We start from the raw sequence: 24,805 nt of genomic DNA on the forward strand, positions 1-24,805 counted from the left end.
CTCAGTAAATTTGCCTCTTCCAAAATTCATAGGATGTGACATTTTGCAGTGAGAAGTACGTCATGGTAATTCGGTGTCAACCACTTGGTTAGATTTCTTCAGAACAGGACTTAAGATGTTTGGTAGGAAAGTCAGCTTTGATGGAAATCATCTTTCAAATTTACATTCTGTGCTCTGCTATCAGTCCCTATCTCCTGCCAACTGATGATGAATTCAACGATACCATCTGGGGGTGCAGCAGACTTTTCATTTAACAGTTCCAGCAAAATAATTCTTGGAAGTTAGGTGCCTGGAAATTAACAGTTACCCTTCATACTTCGAGTTAATGACCCTGGCTGTTAGAGCACCATCTTTGCATGTATCAATAACAAGGCTGCTGGAATATTGTGTCAAATTGATGCAATCACACTTTTCAATGTGAAAGTATCTGTCACAACTTCAGTATTGCTTATTCTAGACTACAGTCATAGGATCGAATAATATGCAAACCAGATCACATGATGTATATTTTTGATAGCAAATACAGTAATGTCTTAAGGTGGCTGACTTGCAGCGTGTTTGCAAGGTTATATCTGATTGGACGATTGTCACCATTCACAGCAACTTAGGGAGTTTATTTGTAATATTCAATTGTAATGGTAAGATTCTGCCAACCAATTGGATAACAGCTTCCAAATCGCTGCAAGTCAGTCCTCTCAAGCTATCAATGTGGTTGGAGGTTCCAAATCGCTGCAAGTCAGTCCTCTCAAGCTATCAATGTGGTTGGTGGTTACACGTCATCATGATACTTATTTAAAGTCTGTGTCAAAGTTTTTGGATCCAAAGTATTGAAGATTTTCTCTGAAAGTTTGTGCTGGTTTACCCTCTTTTTTGTACAATGAAAAGGATGATTTTGTAAGTAATTTTTCAAGTGTTCTGAAAAAGATCGCAAAAATCAACAGGTTACTTGATATACTTGTGAAAACTGATTTTTTCAACACAAGTAATCCTTTCTCTTTGCAAGAGCCTGTTTCACAGTACTGAAGATTTCCCATAATTAATCATGATTTGTACACATGGCAACTCCTCCGTGAAATCTACTGTGTCTCCCATATGTAGACAAATTCACAGACTAGTTTTTTAAATTCTGAAATCATACTTTTGAGGACACCATTCTTCTCAATTCCCATTTTAAATGATTTAGAAAAGTATGCTTGATTGAGAGAGGAGATAGCATTTTTGTAAATTTTCCACTGATTGTGTCTTCAGCCATACAGAATAATGTAATGAAAAGTAGGGAGACTAGTTGCACCTGTTTTATGAAACAAAAGGATATTGATTTTTTCCAAACAGAAAGACAAAAGAAATTTGCATGCTAAGTTTCCTCAGAGAATGACCCCTTCAGTTTGTCATAACTTGCTGCCTAAAAGTATGGCATTTGTAGTACCTGCAGAATGTGACTTTTATGGTTATTTAATGGTTTCTTTGAAATTTATACTGAAATATCTAATCGTACTTTCAATAGATATAATTAATCAAGTATCTAGAGGTTTTAGATTATTGCTTTCAGGCAGTACTGAAAAAGTTATAAAAAATTTAATGTCGTGTGTACAAATCAAACTGAATTGTGGGTAATTTATTGTACTGTGTGTTTGTCTAGGCTTCAATATTGAACACACCATTGCTGTCTGTCATGATGGTATCCATGCAAACACTGTCACACTGCAATCATATTGTTGGTTTCTGTTCCCTTTGAAAATACAGAAAGATGACTGTACTGTGTTTTCTTTGTCTTCAGCCAATGCTAAGCTTACTTATTCTTCAGAAAATTGCTAGAAATTGTCAATTTCAGATTTCAAATTTTGCCCACCTGAGTTTGTTTACAGAAATATAGAGCCACTTGTTTTATATTTACGGCCATGCACAAACTTTTTCCAGGCATTCCTGATGTCTACTGGACTCTCCTAACCACCATAACAGCCAATTGTGATCAGTCCATGAAGGTGCTCGATGATTGCTGAGCAAACATCACAGTGCTGAACTAACTGGTGCTCAGTGAAAACAATACACACTGTTGCTCTTTCTCTTTCTAACCCCTATGCTTTTACAAAAACCTGAAAGAGCTGGGTAATTTTGTTAGGACTGAACATTTTTATCATTGAAAGTTATTGAAGGATTCTGTAACTGTTCTTTCAAATTTGATCATACAATTTGTCTTGTTCACCCATGGACAAACAAACAAACAAACAAACAAAAATTGCAGCATTGGTAAGCAAACTACTGACCTAGTTTGCAAGATGTAAGAAATGTAACCAAACTGCCTACTGTTTAGGACAATGCAGGCATTAATGATTCAACATAGAATTCACAATAGGGTAGGGCATGGGTAGAGTAACTACAAAAAAATTAAGTATCACAGACAGAGATGGTAAAACCTGTTTTTAGCCAGCACCCCTATGTTACTGTTTTCTTTCTAAGCCCTATGTTAACCAAATTAGGCTGACATATATACTTTCCAAAGTGACCTATATTTTCCACAGCCAAATCTCCTTTTTGGCTGAAATGAGGAATCTTCCGACTTACTTGAAATTCAAGGTTAGAAATCATGCCATTTATTAAAGGTGTTTCATTTGCAAGTCAACACAAAGTGTACTCATCACATTTTAAGAATATCATCTCGTAGTCTGATTCTTGTCCTATACATTTTATCACAGAAGGTATTGAAATGATGTACAACATCCATTTCTTCATCAGTTATCATATACAGATGAATTGTGGAATAAAGCATATCTTGAATGTAACTGTAAAGTATCACAATGATCAGCCATCCAAGCTGTCAGATCAATTTCGTAGTCAATAGTTACATTCAATTAATACTAAGAGTAATTACCGTCAATTGTGTGCTATATGCACTCTAACTGCTCTACGTGTCATAGAGTTCACTTCAAGATTACTTCTTTATTTCAAACTTCCTTGTCATTTCATGAGATGGCCTTGAAAGTTCAATCAAGTATACTACTTTATTTCTGCACTGCTCTCATAGAATGCCGTTACTGCTGACTTGCATTGAATGTGAAATCCGTCAAATAAGATAAAAAGTAGTACATTATTGACACTCAATCTGGGAAATATGTCTAAGATTGTCTTTAGAATTTTTACCCACTGCTAATGAATGACTTCAGTCTTTGTAACCAAAAATAATTAAAGATTTTGGTGTCACTGCCTTATATTTTCTTGAACTCAACCAGTTAATGCAATGATTAGACTACAGTCCCCTGTGTTCTATTCCGCTCTGTGTCTATGTGCCCCATAGATGTGTGTACATATGCCTCAAAAGAAGAAAGTCAGGAAATCAAATGGCTGTGAGGACCATGCCATGTCATCTTCCATGTTCAATTTTACTGTCAAATTCGGCCGAAAATCACATCAACCGAGCATTTTTGGAGCAAATTAAGTATCAGGTATGAATTTTGAGAATGATAGGGAACGATCGACGGTTACATGATAGATGAACTTGCTAATTTTCACGGCAAAGTCGAAAGCGGAAGATGACATGGCACGGTTCTTATAGCCATTTGATTTCCTGACTTTCTTCTTCTCAGGCATATGTACACACGTCTATGGGGCACATAGGTACAGAGTTGAATAGAACACAGGGGACTGTAGTCTAATCATTGCATTAACTGGTTGAGTTCAAGAAAATATAAGGCAGTGACACAAAATCTTTAAATAATTACCAGTATTGTGACTATCTTCACCCTTATAATCCCATGCTTCATTGATCCACCATCAATTGTTTTCAAAGTCCTGTTTGCTTTGTCCTGTAGAACTGCAATTTTGGGAAAAATATTGTGATGTAATGGGAAATTCATGAAAGTATGTAGATTGTTCAAAGGTGTCAATTGGGGATGACATTAAGGATGTGTTCCTGAATGCTTAGAGGTTATAGTGTGCAGTCTATTGTTGTGTTCAGTGCATTTTGCTCTGACATTGGTGTCCAGAAAATTCTCCACATTTTTAAAGAATATTGACATTCTAAAAGCAGTAGTACACCCAGTGGGTGAATAATTGTGCCTATAGAATATTGGTAGTTCTTATCATGATATGCATTTCTGTTGACTGAAGTTGGCACTTGTATTTTGCATGGGGGTAGTCCTGTTAACCATTGTATTGCCATTATATAGATGGTTTTCAGACCCATTTTTGACTGTCATATCTATAGCTGACAATCCCAATCTCCATGGTTTTGTTCGATCGCATCACTTCTTTTATAGCTACCATGCAATTGGTGAGAGTATCACCATAACAGATATACCAATATCATGTATCATTCAAATGATTTTTGAAACTTACTGAATGCTACATTTTTTCTGTATTCTTCATTTTGTTAAATGGAAAAATGCAATTGATTTTGAACTTGTGATATCACAGTGTGGCTGGGTCTGTAAAAAATGGCGACGATACTTCTGACCCAAATATTTACGAAAAGATTCTACAGATTTGTTTGTTATGGATCTTGGCAAAGATTTGAAGGTTGACTCCTGTACCTTGGCTACTTTATTTGGCATTTCTCTGAAGATATTAGCCAGATGTTTTATGGTTATATTGGTGGCCATTTTGTTTTGCTTTTCAGGTTGTTTACCTCGAAGGTACTGACTTGAAGTCAGCAGCTATTATAGACAATTTTTGGAACTAAAGAATGCTGCACATTATGTTTTGAGTATTGCTGGTTTTTCGGATTTACTTGTCAACTTTTTTCGAATATACTGTCTGCATGGAAAATGATTCCCATGGTGTATAAGTGTGTCATCATGATAGTGACCGTGGGATGTTTGAACTCAAAATCATTCCAGTCAGTTTTATGCACATTATTACCGGATACTGGTATGGCAACAGACTAATATCATTAACATGCTTTTGTCAAAAATGTTTACAGAGACAGTCAGACTGAAACAAAGGAAGATAGTGATTTTCCTGACCGATGGGGTATAGTTACCTTGACATATCAGATCGCAGTTCACATAATTGATAATGTGATTACAATGTTATTGAGGTATCAGCTCCATTACTTCATGATGCAAAGTCAATCTACTACCATCTTTTCCCTTTTCATACACAAACTTTTGTTGTATTTTCATCCTGTAATTGGTAACTGGAACAAGTATGAACTCATTTCAAGGATGCCTTTCCGGAACACCCCCAAGCGAAGTATAATGAAGGTTAGAAGCATCAAAGCCATCGTGTCATGCAACTAAAAGTCATGTACAACTGTTACTTTTACATGATCTAATTTAGAGCTTTTCCAGAAAGCCTTGGGGTCAATCTAATTAGTGTAAAGTCAATTAGTACAATCAGCTAGATCCAATCAATTATAGCATGGCCATTAGTCTTGTTCCATGAAATTGCTGTTGAGTAATTCCCTCTAAGTGAATTACCGGAGAAGTGGGGATTGTAACAGTATGCAGACCTGAATTTAATGACCAGTTGATTGGCCGTTAGAAACAGGAGTAGGTCATGATGGTAAGCCTTGGTTTGGATTGAGGCATGACCATTGTGTCTCTCTGAAGTAATGATATTATGTACAGCCTGTTGCTAAGTGTGCTGCTGTGCATGAATTGCCAATGCATTGAGAAAATGAATACATTTGTAATATTACACAAAGATGTGCAAACCATTGATGACATTCCCCAAATTTACCAGCGGCAAATGTTAAAAATCTTTGAATATTTGTGATATACTTGCATGTGATGTCAAGTCTATTGCAATGATTATTTTGGAATTGTATAATTTTGAAGTAAAAAGAAATGCATGACATTTTCTTGAAATGTGGTAAAATTACCATGCAATAATCCAGTCTTGTCATTAAAACTGTCTTTCACACTATTTCATATTTCAAACAAAGTCCATTTAAAAACAATGTAACATTTTCAGACAAGTGAGTGATAGTATCATTATTTTTATGGAGACGTGTTGTCACAGTTTGTGCCATACATTCATAATCATTGTATATTCCTATCTTGGGCTTTGTACATACATTGGCAGATCATAAATCTTGAGAGAACATGTTCTTAGATTGTCCTTTCTGAGTTGAAGAAATACATGTATTAGATACTGATTAGATTGACAGATAAGGATGGATGGGGATGTTAGTATTAGAGTTAAGTCTGTCTCCATTATTAACAATCAGAAAAATAAAACAGAGTTTAATATTCACCTCAGCATGATAACGCAAACATCAATATCATATCTATCAGAGTATCTGTGAGAGATTATGAAATCAAATTGGACTTGAAGTTCCAGTTTCATCCATAAACAGATTAAGAGATCTTTACTCCACATTTTCCCTCACAAAATGTCACCTGTGTCTGATGTTCAGTCATGTTGGTGAGATTAAAGGCTATTGACTCACAGAACCCCTAGAAGCAGACCAATCCAGACATTGGATTCTAATCAGATTGTATACCTTTCTCATCCATTGAAATGCTATTGAAACCAGAGACATTTAGATTCCTGATGTGTATTGGAGACATTTTCTGTTTGACCAAACATTGAGGTTATATAATATACTTATGAAACAAAGTGTCCTTTGATATTCCTTTGCAAGTCACTATTTCAAAGTGGCACCATATTTTTTTTTTGCAAGAATCTTATAACCTGATTATCTGTCTGGAGTAGTTATTTTATCTTTCCTCATTAGACTTGACACAATTGACCTGATGCTGTAATATTTTACATATTATGACAAAATATTTCATTGAAGTGAATGTCATTTGACTGCAAATTATCACTTTCTGTTTTGTGACTCAATTCTGTGATAAGGGCGTAGATTCCTAATTGCAGCCAAAATATCACTTTTCTTCCGATACATGTATACAGTTTTGATAAGTGTGGTAAAGTATGTAGCGGGTTGTTTCACTAAAAATATGCTATAGTGATAAAGCATATTTTAAATAGCAGATATTTGATCATCAAATCGTTATGATTCAGATGTTTTATTATTACGTTACCGATGTATTTAGGAAATGTGGTACTGATTTCTGTCTGATGTTAACCTTGACATGTTAATTTTGAAAGTGAAAATGTAATTATATAAACAGAGAAGATTCATCCATGAATGAGCTGAGTGTGACAAAAGTTGCATGAAGAAGTATTTGATTATTGAAATGAAGTATTAATGTGGCATTGTTTTCAGTGTCTAGCTGTCCCAAAGCCAGCTAATCACCTGTTATATCTTGGTATTAGTCACCATTTACACGGGACAATAGTTTATACCTCTGTTATTAGGGAGTGCCGTGTGCTAGTTTTAACCCTATGATTGCTGTATTTTTTCCCACCAAAATTTTAGTGCAACATTTTACCAATTTTTATGAACTTTTCTGTAATTTTTCTGATAATTTTGGACCAAATGTACACAATATTTCATCAGCCACAGTTTTTTATCAAAATTTTGGCAAAAATCTGACAAAAATTGACCGAGTTATATTTTATAAGGGTGACAAAAATTGACTTTGGCGCTCAAAGGGTTAACCCCCCCCCCCCCCCCCCCCCCCTGCAAAGATACTTTATGAAATGATATAGTGAAACCTGTCCAAACCGAACCCTGTCTGAACTGGAAACCTGTCTAAACTGAATCCTTTTCCAAGTCCCATTCCAATAGAACTCTATGTTTAAAGGACCTCTATAAAGCAAATACCTCTCCAAACCAAACAATTTTTTCAGTCCCTGAATGGTTTAGTTTAGACAGGTTTCACTGTAAATGATATCCCCAATGAAGTTGAATAATATTGATGGTTAAATCATCATTATCAACTTTATATGTGCTTTTTTCACACTTCCCTTTACAATGATGCACAAAGTACAATGAATACTAATCACTAACATGCTGTACACCTAACCAACATTGTCTTTCATTTTCAAAGTCATGGCATGACTCCATGAATTGTGATCACAGTTCAAATTCCAAAAGCAAGGCTTGACTGACAATTGAATTTGTGAATGCAGATCCCTAAATGAAGTGTGGCATGTAGGTTGACACAGGAAGTCTTCAGTTGGTCCTTTGAGGGATTTACTTCTTCATTTAAGTCGTAATCTAAAATTAAATCAAGCCTCACTTTACTCAGTAACTGCCTGAGGAATTTTAAGTCAAAACAGACACAACACAGCAAGGAACAACCAATGATTTGGAGACACAGGTGTCAAAGGCCTGATTTAGAGTACAATCAAAGCAATCTTTATGCATGAAACACATCTATAATATTCAGTGAACACCATATCTTAGACTATTTGTCTGTCTGGATATCAGATGAAGTCTTACCTTTACCCTGCTGCCGTTTAGTCAGTCATTATTGGATTGTGTAGCCTTCCATGAAGTCAGAGGGGCAATGGAAGAGTCCCATTGTTGTCTTGGCCTTGTAGGTGTACTTCCATGGTAACTATGAACAGAGCCAACAGGAACAGTGAGTTTTACTCCATGTGTTAGTTTGTGATCCCCAATGTCTATTTTCAGCAAGATATCAAATCAGTTATGTTGAACTTGGCAATTGAATTAATGACAAACAGGAAAATCTTACATGTGTATTTTGAACATCACTTGAACCTTTCAGTAGGCTTGCTAAACAGTATTAAAGTGGATAATCAAATGTGCTAATTGATGTAATATTACTTTGGCAAAGATGTTCTTAGAAATGTGAAAGTCAACATAAATCTCCTATATTATGGCTGCCTGTCAGCTCTGAATGAAATATGTAATATAAGGTTATTCCCATAAATATGCAGTTCATATGATACAGGTTTGCAATGTGAAGAAGTCTGTCCAATGACAATGTAAAGAAAAGTCATCCAAAAAATGCATTTTTCTGTCTTTGACCCATAGTACCCTTCATTTTATGATATTTTAATGAATATTAAACCCTTAATTTTTGAGATTCAAATGCATGAATAGAGTTGATGAGACTTTTTCAAGTTGAAAGTACTTTTTTTATCGATGATTATGAAAATGGCAAACTGATAAAGTACTTTGTATGGCTTGTTGGTGTTGTCAGCTTGCTCCTTGCACTGAGAGTGTTCTGAAACATGTGATTATAGATGGCTCTTCTTTTCAGTGGATCACCTCCCTCACAGGCAGTGGGTATTGCCATATATCAACAATACCACACACGCAAGTTACACCATTGCATCCAGTTGAGAGTGTGGCTGGATTCAAGGATTGAGTTATCAGTGCGGCTGGTTGTCCACACATAAACCATAAGTTTTATGGGACAGAGACAGAGTTGTCATTTGTAGGAGCTGTCAAACATTGACAAGCAGTTTATAAGATATCCTTTGGATGGTGCTTTTGGCAAGAGCTGTGCAGGAAAAAAACATGCTAGTTCAATGAAGGGATGAACTTGAAAAGCCGGTGTGGATTTCTATCAGTGATAACAGGATAATAATAAGACAGCCTGAAAACATGGCTCATTCCGGCAAAGCTAGTAGGAATGAAACATCACAACACGGACAGCCAGCTATGTCACCTGTCATGGAACGACTTGGGGTAGGAAATTCAATCTTTAATTTTCCTCTGACACCAATGGAATATCCAAAACACTGATAAATGTGATAAATACATCCATTCTTTCACATATACTCTAAGACTTATAGACAGACCCATACATTCTCAGAAACATATTGTTATTTACTGGCACACATTTTTTTCCCCTTTTTTATGATGAATATTTTGATTTGAGTCTTTCAACTTTCATTTCTTGCCAGAAAATGATGAGAACAAGTAACACAATAGTGTTGGCACAAAATATTGCCACTTCAAGAACACTGTTAATGTCGGACAATTCACTTGCATGCATAGGTATTAATATTTTCATCTTTTATGCAATAGAATTTTCACTGTGAAGATTTGGATGTTATTTGCTTTTTGTATTAAAATACAGTGTGCTTGCAAAGGCTTATTGATTTTCCTTTGGGCAAGAGTGTGTTTCCATGTTCCAATGTGAATGGATCAATTCATAAAAAGGTGAATTAAATTTTGATTACATCACATACTTTTTCCTGCCTTTGCGTACAAAACCAGAGCAATGGAATCCATTGAGTTTAATTTGTATCCCTGAAAAGGTCTAAAAAGATGAATTAAGTTAAAATATGCGATAGAAAGCTAATCAACTACAAAATGTCCATTGCTACATTTTAAATAAAATGGCCATGGAAGATTCATATATAAACATTCAAAATAGAAATTGTACAGCATTGACTTAAAATTGTGTTTGAAAATAAGTGTCCATAATTGATGCATATCATTGATTTGCTATCACATTTTTCAAAGTCAGAGATTGTTTCTTCAATACTCGGGCCCAGCCTTGGCTTTATTCTCAAAACTGACTTTTGGGCAATTTTTCATGACTTAAAGAGAAATAGATACATGTGATATTTTCAGAGAAAACCATCATTGGTATTGCCATCCATGTGGAGATAAGCTTTGCTGTTCCCATTTTCAACAAGATTTCTCATTTTTTGTATTTGCTGTATGATCCAGTTTTGCCATGGTAACCATGGTTACAGGGATCAAAGTGCGGGGAGTGTGCGGCGGTCTGTTTACAGCGTGTGCCTTTGATGCACTGATTGACATGTAAATGTTGTAGCTGTGTTGGATAGCAAAAGTGTTTATTTGGCTCTAGTGGTATGAGGCATAGGTATTTGAGATGTACTGCTGATGCAAGCGTAGGCTGTTGGTGCCGGCGACGATTACTTTGTGTAATAACAGCTGTGATTACAATGATGAAATGTACTGATGAGCTGACGGACGCAATAATGGAAAGATAGAAAATGGGAAAAGTTATATGAGTGGCTTTCTCATGAAGGATGCTTTTATCTATCCTAATCAGTTTGAGCCATTAAAATTCAGATCAATGCTTTGGTGTTTCAAATGTATGTTGTAGACCAATTCTTTGCAAGCAGTCTAATAACATTGATTCATTAACCATTGAAGTGTGAAATTGTTTACACAGAGATGTTAAATTTCTTTACAGTTATGTTGTAAAAGGAAGCAATTTGAATAAAATGTACAGTGATTGTAGTTTTAGTTGTAGTTTTGCAAGATTTTACCCAATGGCATGAACTTTTCAGGGGTGAGCTCATTCTGTTTTACAAATGGTTATGCAATTTACATATTCAAAGTTTTTGGGTGAGTTTTCAGTCATTTTAGTCAAAACTTTTTATCACTGGCATATCAATGGTCTTAGATGTTTGAAATTCAATATTTAGCTTTGCAGGAAACACCATTAATTTTAAGATCATAATCACTTGCTTAATATTTTGTATTAGAAATTAGAAATTTGTGCATTTCTTCATTACATACTGTAGGCGAATACCACAATAGGTAATCTGCGCTGTATTAACACATCAGAATGCATATCTAGAGGTAGCTCACTCTTTCCATGCAATGGGACTACACAGTATATGACTAATCTGTGTCAAAGAGAAAAATGGCAATTTTCTCTAGCCGTGTCAGTTTTCTTTGAGTTTAATGTTGGGTTGCTATGCAGTGATTCTATTTTTGTTATTTTCATAAAAACTGACAGCAGAAGTCGCTTGTTGTTAATTTAAATGTCTTATTTTCCAAATTGCTGATGTAATAGCTTTTAAAGGTTATTCATGTTTTCATAGAGATGACTTAATTTTGATTTTTGTAAATTATGATTTGTGCATGTAAATTTTTAGGGCAATTTCCTTATTTTTCAGTCGAAATAAATATTTTCGAATAATGCTAAATATAGTTTTCAAATTTACTGTATGGGTTCTTGTAGGGCTGACTACATTCTGTATTTTGCAAATGATGATTAAATTTGAATAATACGTTCATATTTTATTTGAAAAAGTTAATAAACACCTGTTTCGGTTATTTCTGTTCCTGATTTAGATCCCATGTACTGGTTTAGTTCAGGAAAAAATCTTCAGTTCATAGTTATCTTTTTTTATCAAATGTCTATCTCAAAAAGGGCCATGAAAATCTTACGTTCTAGCCACACCAGACAAAGTCTGGATCAGGGACTTATGGATTGGGTTCCATCCATCCGTCTGTCTGTCTGGAGCCATTTCTTGGACATGACTGGTCCAATTTGCTTCAAAAATAGTATAAGGACAACACAGAACATACACATGCTCATTGATTTATTTTGTCATTTGGTCCGATGTGGCTGCCAGGCATCCATTTTGTGCCAAGAGCTGTAATTTACACAACTTGACTGGTTTCATTCAAAGTTGACATAAAGACAGTACACTATCATTTATATATGTATTTTAATTTGTTTGTGACATGGTTACGTATGGGTAATTGGTGGCTTTATTAGGGGCAAATTACCCATGATGCAATGGTACCAGAAATAAGGGGTTCTGTGGCAGACTGACATACCACAGAGTAGCCAATGAATGACTTGTCACAGAGTAGACATCTGCTCACTTGTCACAAAGTAGCTATTGGCTGACTTGTCAGCTATAGCCATCGGTGGAATTGTCACAGAGTAGCCATCCAATGTGTCAGAGGTCACCCTTTGGCCAACTTGTCATAGAGTATTTATCAGCTGACTTGTTTTGCTAAATGCCAGAAATTTTGTCTTCTTTTCTGATTGATGGGTAAGCAGGGTTGAAGGTACATGTATGTTTTGATTGCCTCTCTTTCAGTTCTCACATTCTCACAGCAACTTTGCGTTCTTTGAAAACATGGGTTGTATCGATATGGCATTGCCAGCCGACAAAAATCGCATGCTAAATATTTTGTATGACTTTCCCTGGTATAGGTAAAAAGTAAGAACAGTTACATAGCAATAGCCGCGTAGACTGCATTGATGTTGATCAATTTATACCATGCCAGTCATATATTCTTAAACTGGACACAAGAACTTTGTCAAAGTAATCACAATCTGCACAACAAACTGTCAAGAACTAGAAAATTTGATATTTGTCTTTTAGCAATTGTTTAAAGAAGAAGTAAACAAAACACAAAATGTAAACTGTAAAGTTACACATGATAAATGGAAACTGAGGATAAACTATCATTTGATTGGATAATTTTGTGATCCTGTTGCATATCAAAATTGACTCATCTTTTTTCCTTTGTCTCACATTTGATAGCACTTTTCAGTGTTGGCAAATGCTTAATCGCACAACAGTTAAACCTGTTTTGTTTGTGTGACTTTTGATATTAAACATAAAAGCATGAATTTTTTCAATATTTTTATAAGTGCATCATCTGGAAATTCTTTGAAATTTAATATGTGGCAATACGAACAGCATTAGATTTGGATAATTTGTCTGTCTTTTTTGTATTTTCTTATCCTACCATGAATGAATGAAATCAACAAGATATAATATTCATAGATTCTTGTTTAGGATTTGGAGAAATGAAGTTTGTATGTTTAGTTGTACTACAAACCATTTCCTTCAGGTCAAAAAATGCAGAGATGACTGACGTAAGAACTGGCTGCTTCTATATAGTATATTAGTAATGTGTGCAGAGTTGTAGCAATTTGGACAATTCAGGGTATCGTTCACACATGAAACATATATGATTCATAAAAATTGCATTTTTCTCACTTTATTTATCCTACTGATTTTTTCCCATCGATGACTGTATTTCCCAAGTTGTGTTTTGCCAGTTTCTCATCGGTTGAAAACAGAGTATCAGAAGATGAGAAACCCTCATGCTGTAATAGTCAGTTTATAGTGATCTCTGTACCATCATACTGATATGCTGATTTCAAAATTTGATTAATTATTACATAATCAAAAGTCACAATCATAGAAATACCAGCCTGCAAAATTTTATTGAAGTGCAAATCTATGTGACATGTCTGTCACAGATCTCAGTCAGCATTACCAGTAAAAGTTACTTGTCATTACCAATGAAATGTACGGCATTGATAACAGACTTTCAAAACTGAGGTGATATCAGAATTTTCTTAAGGGTGAACAACTGTGGTCTAATGAAATGATGACTTAACTACAAGGGAAAATTCAGTTTATCAATAAATTTCAAACGAATTTGAATAAATATTAACATCAGCAGCAAATGAAATCATATACAATGGTTAATCAGACAAATATTCAATCCACAAATGTATATTCCTATGAATAATGTGTATTGAAGTCAAGTGTCATTTTGTATCAGTAGCATAGTGATATTTATCAAGACTAACATGTCACACAGGACATAGCTTAGAATACTGATTATAAATCACCTTTAGCAAATTATTGCCACATTCTATTGCTATGCATTATACAATATTTCAGCCAAAATACTAGTCATTTCAGACTCTGAAAACTTTTTACATCCTTTCTCCAATTGTAGATTCGATTGTAGATATGGGGCAAGTTATAACATACACTGAGGTTAAAACTTTGTTCGCAAGTATATTTAGACCTGGACAACAGTGGCATTAGCATAAGACTATAAGACAGCTCAGAATGACATATAGCTGTGATCACAGAGGTTTTAATAACTCTAGCTGTCTGGGATCATGCTAAAAGTTATTATAAGGATACAATTATTATGAATAGCATCTCAAGAATCATGACTCAAAACTGTCAGGGCATGTTTATTTATAGAATTATTATTTTGGAGGAAGAATTTATATCATTATCTAATCAATGGGTTGTTTGTTCTGTAATATTATCAACCATCACAGTAGTCCAAAATACTAATCTCTAGCAGTATCAGAATAGGGTATTTGTTATTCTTATGCTCAAGAATTGCTTTCTTGAAAATTATTTCCACTTTAGAGTACTCATTTTGGCTATCATTGCCTCATCAGTATATTTACAATTTCTTTGAATGTCAAAAGAATTTGAACATGATTGAAAGTTTGAGTGTAAGCCCCATCCCTAGTATAAGCACAGTTTTGTGTCACCAAGCTAGTGGGTTATACTAAGATGAGTACAGTATGTGATAACACCGTTAGTTTATGATAGGACTATGTACCCTGTCAAAACTCTAAAGCTATGGACAGATTAATCAGGTAATCTGTAGACAATCTAATATCATCCCCTGGTATTAAAAGCCTAAATAATGGATACAATGCCAGTCTGAGATTTATTTTTTGAATCTAAAAACTAGAAATAATACCTTATAAATTATCATAAGATCAAATCAAGCAGGCTTTGATTCAGAATGTGTATCTGCAAATTTGAAGTTGCTTTGTCAGTCATTTACATTTTAATTTACATTCGGCCCATTTAATAGTTTTATTTATTGCATAATTATGTAATGCTCCTACAAATCTGTAGCTGTCTATTTTTGAAACTTCTATTAAAATTGCATAAGACTGAGTTCTTTCATTGAGTTGTAACAGGAATAGATAAAGATTAAGCAATTAAATATGTTAAACATCATACCAGTCTTGGCTTATTCTCTTTTCTCTCATCATCACAGGTTTGATATAATTTTCTCATCCAAAGTTCTTTCAAAAATGTATTCTTTCTTAAATGCAATTATAAGTAGCAGGAGTCAGTGGCAAATTCAGTAGGGCTGATTTTAGGGATTGTCAGTTTTCTCCAGAAGATATTTTAAGGACAAGTAGATTAGACAGACTTTTTCCCAGTTATCCCACAATGCATTGCTGTAGTCATTTTACTCTTTATATGCACTTAAGACATGATATACTTTGGATGTATACATATTGTATCACATTATCCAGTAATATAATTTATAATGCCAAAACAGTTATCCTGTGTCTCAATCAGCGACCAGTGTATCTATCTATCAGAGCAGCATCAGCCATAAATGCCGTAAGTTACTCACCCTGGCGCAAAAAGCATCATTGAACCTGTGAGAGGACTATAGAGAAAACAAAAAGAGATTAGAGTAGACAAGATTGCTGACAGGTATGATTGCAATCTTTCAAGCAAATAGTTGAATAGATTGCAAACTATCATGTATGGCATTGGAAACAGATTTTGCCTTTTGAGAAGGTCCATAAGATGTGACAAATATCCTGTTTTTGTCTGTTATTTTTCTAATGAAAGAAAAAGAACAGTAAAAATGTACCAGAGATTTACTGTTTTTATTCTTGTAATATCAACATTATGTCCTATGGTTGTATTCATATCCACACAGGTGTCAATTGAAATTACAGAACCTGACTGAATTGCACTCATTCAATATGCTTTCAGATAAATTGAAGTGTTATCAAGGATGAACACCCAGAATGCATTATTTCAAATTATGTCATAGCTTTGTCAATACCAGTAAATTTTGTGACATCATACCCTCAGATTATCACTGATAATGTATCTGATTATCCAGTATTGTGGCCCCCAGATGTTCACTACATCTAAAAATTCACTGGCATTGCACAAACTGTGAATAATAGCAATAATGTACCCCCTGCCGGCCCATAATGGATTCAAGCAAACTTTGCACCCCATAATGTACTCAGCCGCTCCGCCTTGCACATTATTAGCTCCGCTGTCAGCGACGCGGAGCTTATCAAATAGGTTGATTTTCCGTCGTCGTCCGTCGTCGTCGTCCGTCAACAATTGCCTTCTCCTCTGAAACTGCATGTCCAATTGCTTTGAAATTTTATATGCACTTCACTTGGGGTAACTTCACTTCAGTTTGGTCAGATCGTGGTGAAATTTGCATATTTGTATTTTGGGGGCATTTTTTGGTGTTTTTGGGAAAAAAATCTTCTTCTCTGTAACCGCTTGTCCGATTGCTTTGAAATTTGATATGCAGTTTACTTAGGGTGACTTCACTCAGATTTGTTCAAATCGTGGTGAAATTTGCATATTTGTATTTTTAAGGCAATTTTTGTTGTTTTTGGTAAAAAAATCTTTAAAAATCTTCTTCTTCAAAACTACCAGTCAGATAGCTTTGATATTTGGTACATATGTCCCTAGGGATGATCTATTTCAGATTTGTTCAAATTGTGCAGAAATATGCAAATTTGCATTTTTAAGGCAGTTTTTGCCATTTTTGGTCAAAAAATGTATTTCTCAAAAAGTACTGGTCTGATAGTTTTGAAATTCGGTATACAGGTTTCTATAGATGAACTTAGTAATATATATTGAATTTCTGAGGAAATCTGTAATTTTGTATTTTTGGGGCAATTTTTGCCATTTTTGGTCAAAAAATGTGTATTTCCAAAACTACTCATCTGATAGCTTTGCAATTTTGTATACACGTTCCTACAGATCACCTTAATGATATTTATTGAAACTATGATGAAATCTACAATTTTGTAATTTTGGGCAATTTTTGGCATTTTTCCTCAAAAAATGTGTTTCTCAAAAAGTACTGGTCTGAAAGCTTTGAAATTTGGTATACAGGTTCCTACAGATGAGCTGAGTAATATATATTGAATTTCTGATGAAATCTATAATTTTGTATTTTTGGGGCAACTTTAGCCATTTTTGGTCATAAAATGTGTTTCTCAAAAAGTACTCATCTGATAGCTTTGAAATTTGGTAAACAGGTTTCTATAGATGAACTAAATGATATTAGTTGAAATTATGATGAAATCTGCAATTTTGAACTTTTTGGGCAATTTTAGCCATTTTTGGTCAAAACATGTTTCTCAAAAAGTACTGGTCTAACAGCTTTGAAATTTGGTATACAGGTTTCTATAGATGAACTAAATTTGATCTTTTGAAATTATGATGAAATCTGCAATTTTTTTTTTTTTTGGGGGGGGGGGGCAATTGTTGCCATTTTTGGTCAGAAAAATTAATTCTCAAAAAACTACTCATCAGATAGCTTTGGTTGACATATTCTTAGGGATGATCCGATGTGCTATATTCAAAGTATGATGAAATCTTCAATTTTGTATTTTTGCAGCTATTTTAGCAACTTTTTTCTGGCCACTGCATTGAGCTATCAAAGATTTCCACCTTCTTCATCAACATGTGTCAAAAATAGTTATTCTCTACATAAACACAGCGGAGCTATATCGGCTGCTAGGTCGCTTGTGTAAAGTTTGCTTTTGGTAAATGCGTAGAGTAAATCAAAAAATGTTTTGAAATATACAAATTTATATTGAAAATACAAAGGTGTTGAAATCCATCGAAAATCAGACCTTATAACTACTGTAAAAAGTGAGTCAGTATGAAAGTTGTGAAGAACTCATACAGGTGTAAAGTTATAGCAATTTATAGATATTTCCATCAACTTTCCGCCATAATATCCTTACTTTCCTGAATGTTTCCTTGAACAGTAGGAATGTTATATTAGAGTCCTCTTGTTCTATCTCTGTGCTAAGATTCACAATACAGTGCCCGTTCAAAACCCATACAAATGCTGAATTTAGTATTTTATGAGAAAATCTAATAATTAATTTAAATTATAAAATCTTGTATCTCAACCAATATTGTGTAAACTCTGCAGGTCTGCACTGCTGTATATCATACTCTAGCCAGTACCTTGCCAGTGATAATCTGACTGCAATGTTTCAGGATTACTGTTATTGCCACAAAATGATGAATGTTGTTTACCATTTGTCTTTTAACTGTGTTTAAGGACACAATAAAATAAAATAAAACAAACCACTAGCAGGCCTGTAAGATGACATCACCACAAAGTTTATCCATTCATAAAGATTGTAGTGTCATATTCTTGAAGTGTTCTTTGGAAAGATCATCAACCCTTTCTGTGCTTACTTGTTGTAAGTGATATTAGGATGGAAGCATCAATGTGGTCATATTTAGGAAATAGACCATACTGAGATCTCTGATAAAGACATCCAAAGATTTTCATCAGAATGTTTGCTATCATGAGCTACATGACATACACAACATGTTTCTGGTCCATCTCACTGCATTGACTAACACTTAATAAGTCTGTCATGGTATCAAAGGTCAGTGTACTTTCTTTATGAAATCCAGTCACTTCAGTGACTCAATCTAGATAGTCTGTAAACTACCTTTAAGTTAGCAAAGTCTGTGTGTGTGTGTGTGTGTGTGTGTGCGGTTCACTTACCTCCCTGTGACAGTATTGAATTTTGATTACACACAGCTTACATTAGCCAATTTTCTGTCAATATTGTTCAAAGACAAATTATACAGCCTATGGATGCAACTAATCATTGTTCATTTTGAAAAATTAATATTTTCCGTGGAACAAAATTTTTGACTTTCTCATTTTACACAAAATTCATGAATCTAAATATATAAATGACAGATTTGAAGAATGCAATGAGTTGTATTGTAGTCATTAGTTATCAACAGAATTCGGTCTACTTGAATGGGTCTAGTAGCTGACAAAATTCTGGCTGTGGTGTTCAGACATGGGACTGAGTGTGTATGCAACATTCTATGGACATATTACAAAATTACAATATGTGTCTGAGGTAACGGCTTGCACTAGTGTCAACTACAGGAGCCATAGTGAATAAATTCAATACATTATACACCACTATAAAGAAAGATGCAGAATTTGACTGAAGAATTCATGGTGAGGATGAAATGCTGTGTGATGGTGTCTGCAGCTCCTCAGTTTTACATACTGAGGGGCCATTATTTCAGGATGTTGTCATCATGAATATTAAAATATCAACAGAGTTAGTGACCATCAGACCAGTCTGTGGTGTTTTGCCCATACATCAAGGTCAATACAACAGCTAGGCCAATCCACTCACAGGGAATATACTACTGTTGGCGTGTATAGTGTTGATCCTTGGAAAGCAGATACTCTACCAAAATTTGAAATATTTAATTCCAATGTACAAGAATGATGTAAGGAAATTCTTGATTTCATTTTGGTTTACACATTTTAACATGTAAAATTTATCTCAAAGATAAACCATATTTATCTTGAATTCTTCAATGTCATTAATGTAATCTAGAAACTGGCATTTCATGAGCAAGACATCAATTTAGATGAGAATCTTGAGAATCTGAATGTACATTTCTTGTTAACAGTACACAATACTTGCATCACCATGCATAATTCCTTTCCAAAGGTATAGTCTGTAAAATGTCATCTTTTACTTTTGTTCAGCTCTGTCCATCCCCATTGTGTAAAACAACTTTATTTCACACCATGTCTGTACATCAATGTTTACACTTTCATGTCTGACTTCAACAGCTGTAATGTTCATCTCTGTTTTAATTTGTTGATTTTGTTGTCTCAAACATTTATTTCAAACTTCAGAATATTTAATTTAGTACCGGTAGTATTCAAATGTGAAATTTGATCAGAATGACTATCATAGTTTTCAGAAGATTGTTAAAAATGGAATTTTCTGTAAGTTATTTTGTAGTTGTCTGCTGTATTTTTCAGAAACCAATTTTGAATAAATAAATTTATTTTTGATTTAATTAGACTTTAAACAGACAATAGTGATCTATCAACAATGACAGGTAATCCAGTTGATGACCTAAAATGATGACAAATGGCATATTTGATGATTGACTAAAAATTTGAAATGCTAAATTAAACAAAACGAGGCCAAAGGGCAAATAGGAAAACATAGAAGGATGATGAAATAATTGAAATATTTAATAAATGAAGGCATCACATTGTACCAGTTTATATGGTAAAAAGCTCAGGAAATTCTGAAAATTAATTTTATAATTGCTTCATTCCATCACCAAAAGGTGGTATACTGTAATGAACTTATTCTGTGGTCTGTATCAGAGCATTATAGAGTAAGCATTAAAGTTGAAGGTATGGTAATGTCAAGAGTACGTAGGGTGGCTTCAAAGACTTTGCCATAGATATAATAAAAATCAGGTACCAGAAAGAAACATTAAAATTTTGTTTTATCCATTAAAGTTACATTCAAAGACAGGACAAATATAATTATAACATGTACTGTGCAATTCATTGATTATTTAATGAATGATTTAACAAGTCATTTATAGATCAACTGCTAATTATGTATAGGATAAAGCCTGAGTATGAGGGCTCTTCTGGTATATAAAGTCCAACCCAACGATAAAATGTCGAGGCCGCAGGCCGAGACATTTTATCGTAGGGTTGGACTTTATATACCAGAAGAGCCCGAGTACGAGGGTTTTATCCGACTTAAAAACTATCGCCCCTAACTGATATATTTTCGTTTTCAAAGTGTTTACGTCAACCGTCCCCTTTGTCAATGTAACATGTTTAGGATATGAATTAAAACTTTTATTTGTGAAATAGCCTTCCAATGTAATGAAACATTCTATAATGCCCTAGTGCACATTATATAAATGCCCTAGGGCACAGCAGATTTTGTTTTTCAGCTGGTTTCCGCTGTGTTACCAAATTTGAATATTAAAATGTACCAGATGTCTACAGAATATGACATGTTCACTTGTGATTGGACAGTACTTTACTACGGCGCTGTCATTCGTTTTTGGAATTTGGTGACCAAGGCTTTATGAGTAAATAAAACACCCTGAATTGAGCACTCTGATTGGTCAATCAACAGTAGATAGTTTTTAATTATAATTAGATGGAAGGCGTGTCAAGTTCGACCTCTGCTGTCAATATTTATTTATCCCGAAAGATAGTGCAGACACCAATTTTGTTAAGTGATAATAAATAAACCTTTGATGATGTATTGATATTCATAATCTGTACATAACCTGTGAATTTTGCTCCAGTCCCAAACAATGCTTATAATATTCAACTTTTCTATCCAGTCAGTGTAATGTGGTGTGTACCTAATGTCAACAAGATATATGATGTGTTGCTTGCTTTTCATTAATTATTTTAAATCAAGATATAAGGAAATTTATGTTGACAATCTTTTGACTCATAAATTTTAAAATATAAATTGTGTACACCTTTCAAATTTGAAGCAATATTTCATCCAGTTTGAAATAAAAAAATGCCTATTTGCTAGTGATTAGATGAGACAGTGTTGACCCTGAGTAGTTACACCATTTCATCTAGTCCATCGATTGAAACAGGTCTTTTGCGCTACATCTCATCAAAATCATCAAATAGAAATTTGAATCCATAGGGAATCCTTGTCAGAAGTGGAAATTTGCAGCACTGTAATGAAAAGCTGTTTTCATTCACCTATGGTCAATCAGACTTCTCACAAACCGTACAAGATGAGTGCTGTAACGCTTCTATTAGATTTGAACTCACAACCATCAGCACTATCTGCTTGTCACATTCTGTGAAACATTCACACAGAGGTTCAAAGGTCAGTGAAAGTGTGAATATCTCGTCCAGACAGACCGAAGTACAAACTGTTTTCAAGTGCACCGCCAGATTGACACGTTTTACCAGACTATTACAGATTTTAGTGAACATATGGATGTTGTTCTCCTTATGTTTCATCATGCATGAAGTTGTTATACCAACAAACCAGGTGTTGCTGTTTCCAAATAACAAAGCCTCCATGACTGAAGCATTGAGTTAGATTATTTTCAAGCGTTTCAGCACAGGAAAATATTGCAAATTGTTGACTCAGGGAAGTGACAAGACAAACTAAGCTAAAATACCAAAGCAAACTGGAATTTGGACTTTCTTTATTTCTGATTGACTTAAAAAAATCTCATTTTAAAAAATACACATAGCTGGCAAACAGCTACCACCCGCAGCAGTGATCAGTCTGGTCATTAGACACTGTCATTGGTGCAGCCATTAGAAGCTGTGATCATTGTGGCCATCAGTTGCAGAGATTGATGTGGCCATAAGTGGCTGTAATTGATGTGGCCATTACTGAGAGGCCATCAGTGACATAGGTTTGGTGTGGCAATCAATGGCAGTGATCAGTGTGGCCATCAATGGCAGTGATCAGTGTGGCCATCAGTGGCAGTGATCGGTGTATGTGGCCTTTAGTGGCTGTGATCAGTGTGGCCTTTAGTGGCTGTGATCAGTGTGGCCATCAATGGCAGTGATCAGTGTGGCCGTCAGTGGCAGTGATCAGTGTGGCCTTTAGTGGCTGTGATCAGTGTGGCCTTTAGTGGCTGTGATCAGTGTGGCCTTTAGTGGCTGTGATCAGTGTGGCCATCAGTGGCAGTGATCAGTGTGCATGGCCATCAGTGGCAGTGATCAGTGTGGCCATCAGTGGCAGTGATCAGTGTGGCCATCAGTGGCAGTGATCAGAGTGGCCATCAATGGCAGTGATCAGAGTGGCCATCAATGGCAGTGATCAGTGTGGCCATCAATGGCAGTGATCAGTGGCCATCAATGGCAGTGATCAGTGTGGCCATCAGTGGCAGTGATCAGTATATGTGGCCTTTAGTAGCTGTGATCAGTGTGGCCTTTAGTGGCTGTGATCAGTGTGGCCATCAATGGCAGTGATCAGTGTGGCCGTCAGTGGCAGTGATCAGTGTGGCCTTTAGTGGCTGTGATCAGTGTGGCCTTTAGTGGCTGTGATCAGTGTGGCCTTTAGTGGCTGTGATCAGTGTGGCCATCAGTGGCAGTGATCAGTGTGCATGGCCATCAGTGGCAGTGATCAGAGTGGCCATCAATGGCAGTGATCAGAGTGGCCATTAATGGCAGTGATCAGTGTGGCCATCAATGGCAGTGATCAGTGGCCATCAATGGCAGTGATCAGTGTGGCCATCAGTGGCAGTGATCAGTGTGCATGGCCATCAGTGGCAGTGATCAGTGTGCATGACCATCAGTGGCAGTGATCAGTGTTGCCATCAGTGGCAGTGATCAGTGTGGCCATCAGTGGCAGTGATCAGTGTGCATGGCCATCAGTGGCAGTGATCAGTGTGCATGACCATCAGTGGCAGTGATCAGTGTTGCCATCAGTGGCAGTGATCAGTGTGGCCATCAGTGGCAGTGATCAGTGTGCATGGCCATCAGTGGCAGTGATCAGTGTAGCTAGCCATCAGTGGCAGTGATCAGAGTGGCCATCAATGGCAGTGATCAGTGTGGCCATCAATGGCAGTGATCAGTGGCCATCAATGGCAGTGATCAGTGTGCATGGCCATCAGTGGCAGTGATCAGTGTAGCTAGCCATCAGTGGCAGTGATCAGAGTGGCCATCAGTGGCAGTGATCAGAGTGGCCATCAATGGCAGTGATCAGTGTGGCCATCAATGGCAGTGATCAGAGTGGCCATCAATGGCAGTGATCAGTGTAGCCATCAATGGCAGTGATCAGTGTGGCCATCAGTGGCAGTGATCAGAGTGACCATCAATGGCAGTGATCAGAGTGGCCATCAATGGCAGTGATCAGTGTGGCCATCAATGGCAGTGATCAGAGTGGCCATCAATGGCAGTGATCAGTGTTGCCACCAGTGGCAGTGATCAGTGTGGCCATCAGTGGCAGTGATCAGTGTTGCCATCAGTGGCTGCAGTGATCAGATAGCCATCAGAGGCAGTATAGCCCTGGTTGGGCCTTCAACGGCAGCCTGAACAGTATGGCCTGTCAGTGGCAGTGATTAGTGCCCTTATAGGCATGCACAAGTCAATAGGTCAATTGTTACAGTGCAAGGAGCAATTGTACTATAATAGATTTGAAGACCCCAGGGCCTTTGCAACGGAATGAAGTTGAATGGCAAGTAAACCAGATGAGAGCACAAAAAGCATGTTGGTATTGAATATTTCCCTGACAGTGAGATACACTATGACTGATATGAGGTTTATATATTACTATGTCAAACATTATTATGCCAGACATATTTGCCATGTATACCATGGTTTTCAACAGCTCATGGTGTTTCTCTTCTCAGGGTATTGCCGCAGCTGTGATGATATTTTAATCTCCTTCACTTGCTTGTAAATGTTGATGCCATTTATATAAACCATTTGGAGCGCAGCCCTGTCCCTTCCCTTTTTCCGTTTGGAAGACCTGATCGATAGGACTGTATCACAGTGATCATGCATGGTGCATCGGTATTGAATAGTACAGAAGTATGTGCATAGTGTACATCAACAAATTATGTCTAT

General features: G+C 35.8%; 2 protein-coding genes across 4 annotated transcripts in view; both read left to right on the forward strand.

Annotated features, from left to right (window-relative positions):
- LOC139114740 (uncharacterized) overlaps positions 1-24,805 on the forward strand; it is a 136,203-nt gene that overhangs the window by 35,448 nt on the left and 75,950 nt on the right. The window lies entirely within an intron of this gene.
- LOC139114741 (uncharacterized) overlaps positions 8,982-24,805 on the forward strand; it is a 162,928-nt gene continuing 147,104 nt past the window's right edge. The window contains exon 1 of one of the 2 annotated variants that reach the window (XM_070676619.1): positions 8,982-9,511. In XM_070676619.1, the coding sequence (XP_070532720.1) occupies positions 9,428-9,511 (84 nt within the window). In that variant the 5' untranslated portion in view covers positions 8,982-9,427. The remainder of the gene's footprint in view (positions 9,512-24,805) is intronic. The other variant, XM_070676620.1, reaches the window with a different exon arrangement.

This window comes from Ptychodera flava, chromosome 16 (assembly GCF_041260155.1).
Source record: "Ptychodera flava strain L36383 chromosome 16, AS_Pfla_20210202, whole genome shotgun sequence".
NCBI classification, from domain to species: Eukaryota; Metazoa; Hemichordata; class Enteropneusta; family Ptychoderidae; genus Ptychodera; species Ptychodera flava.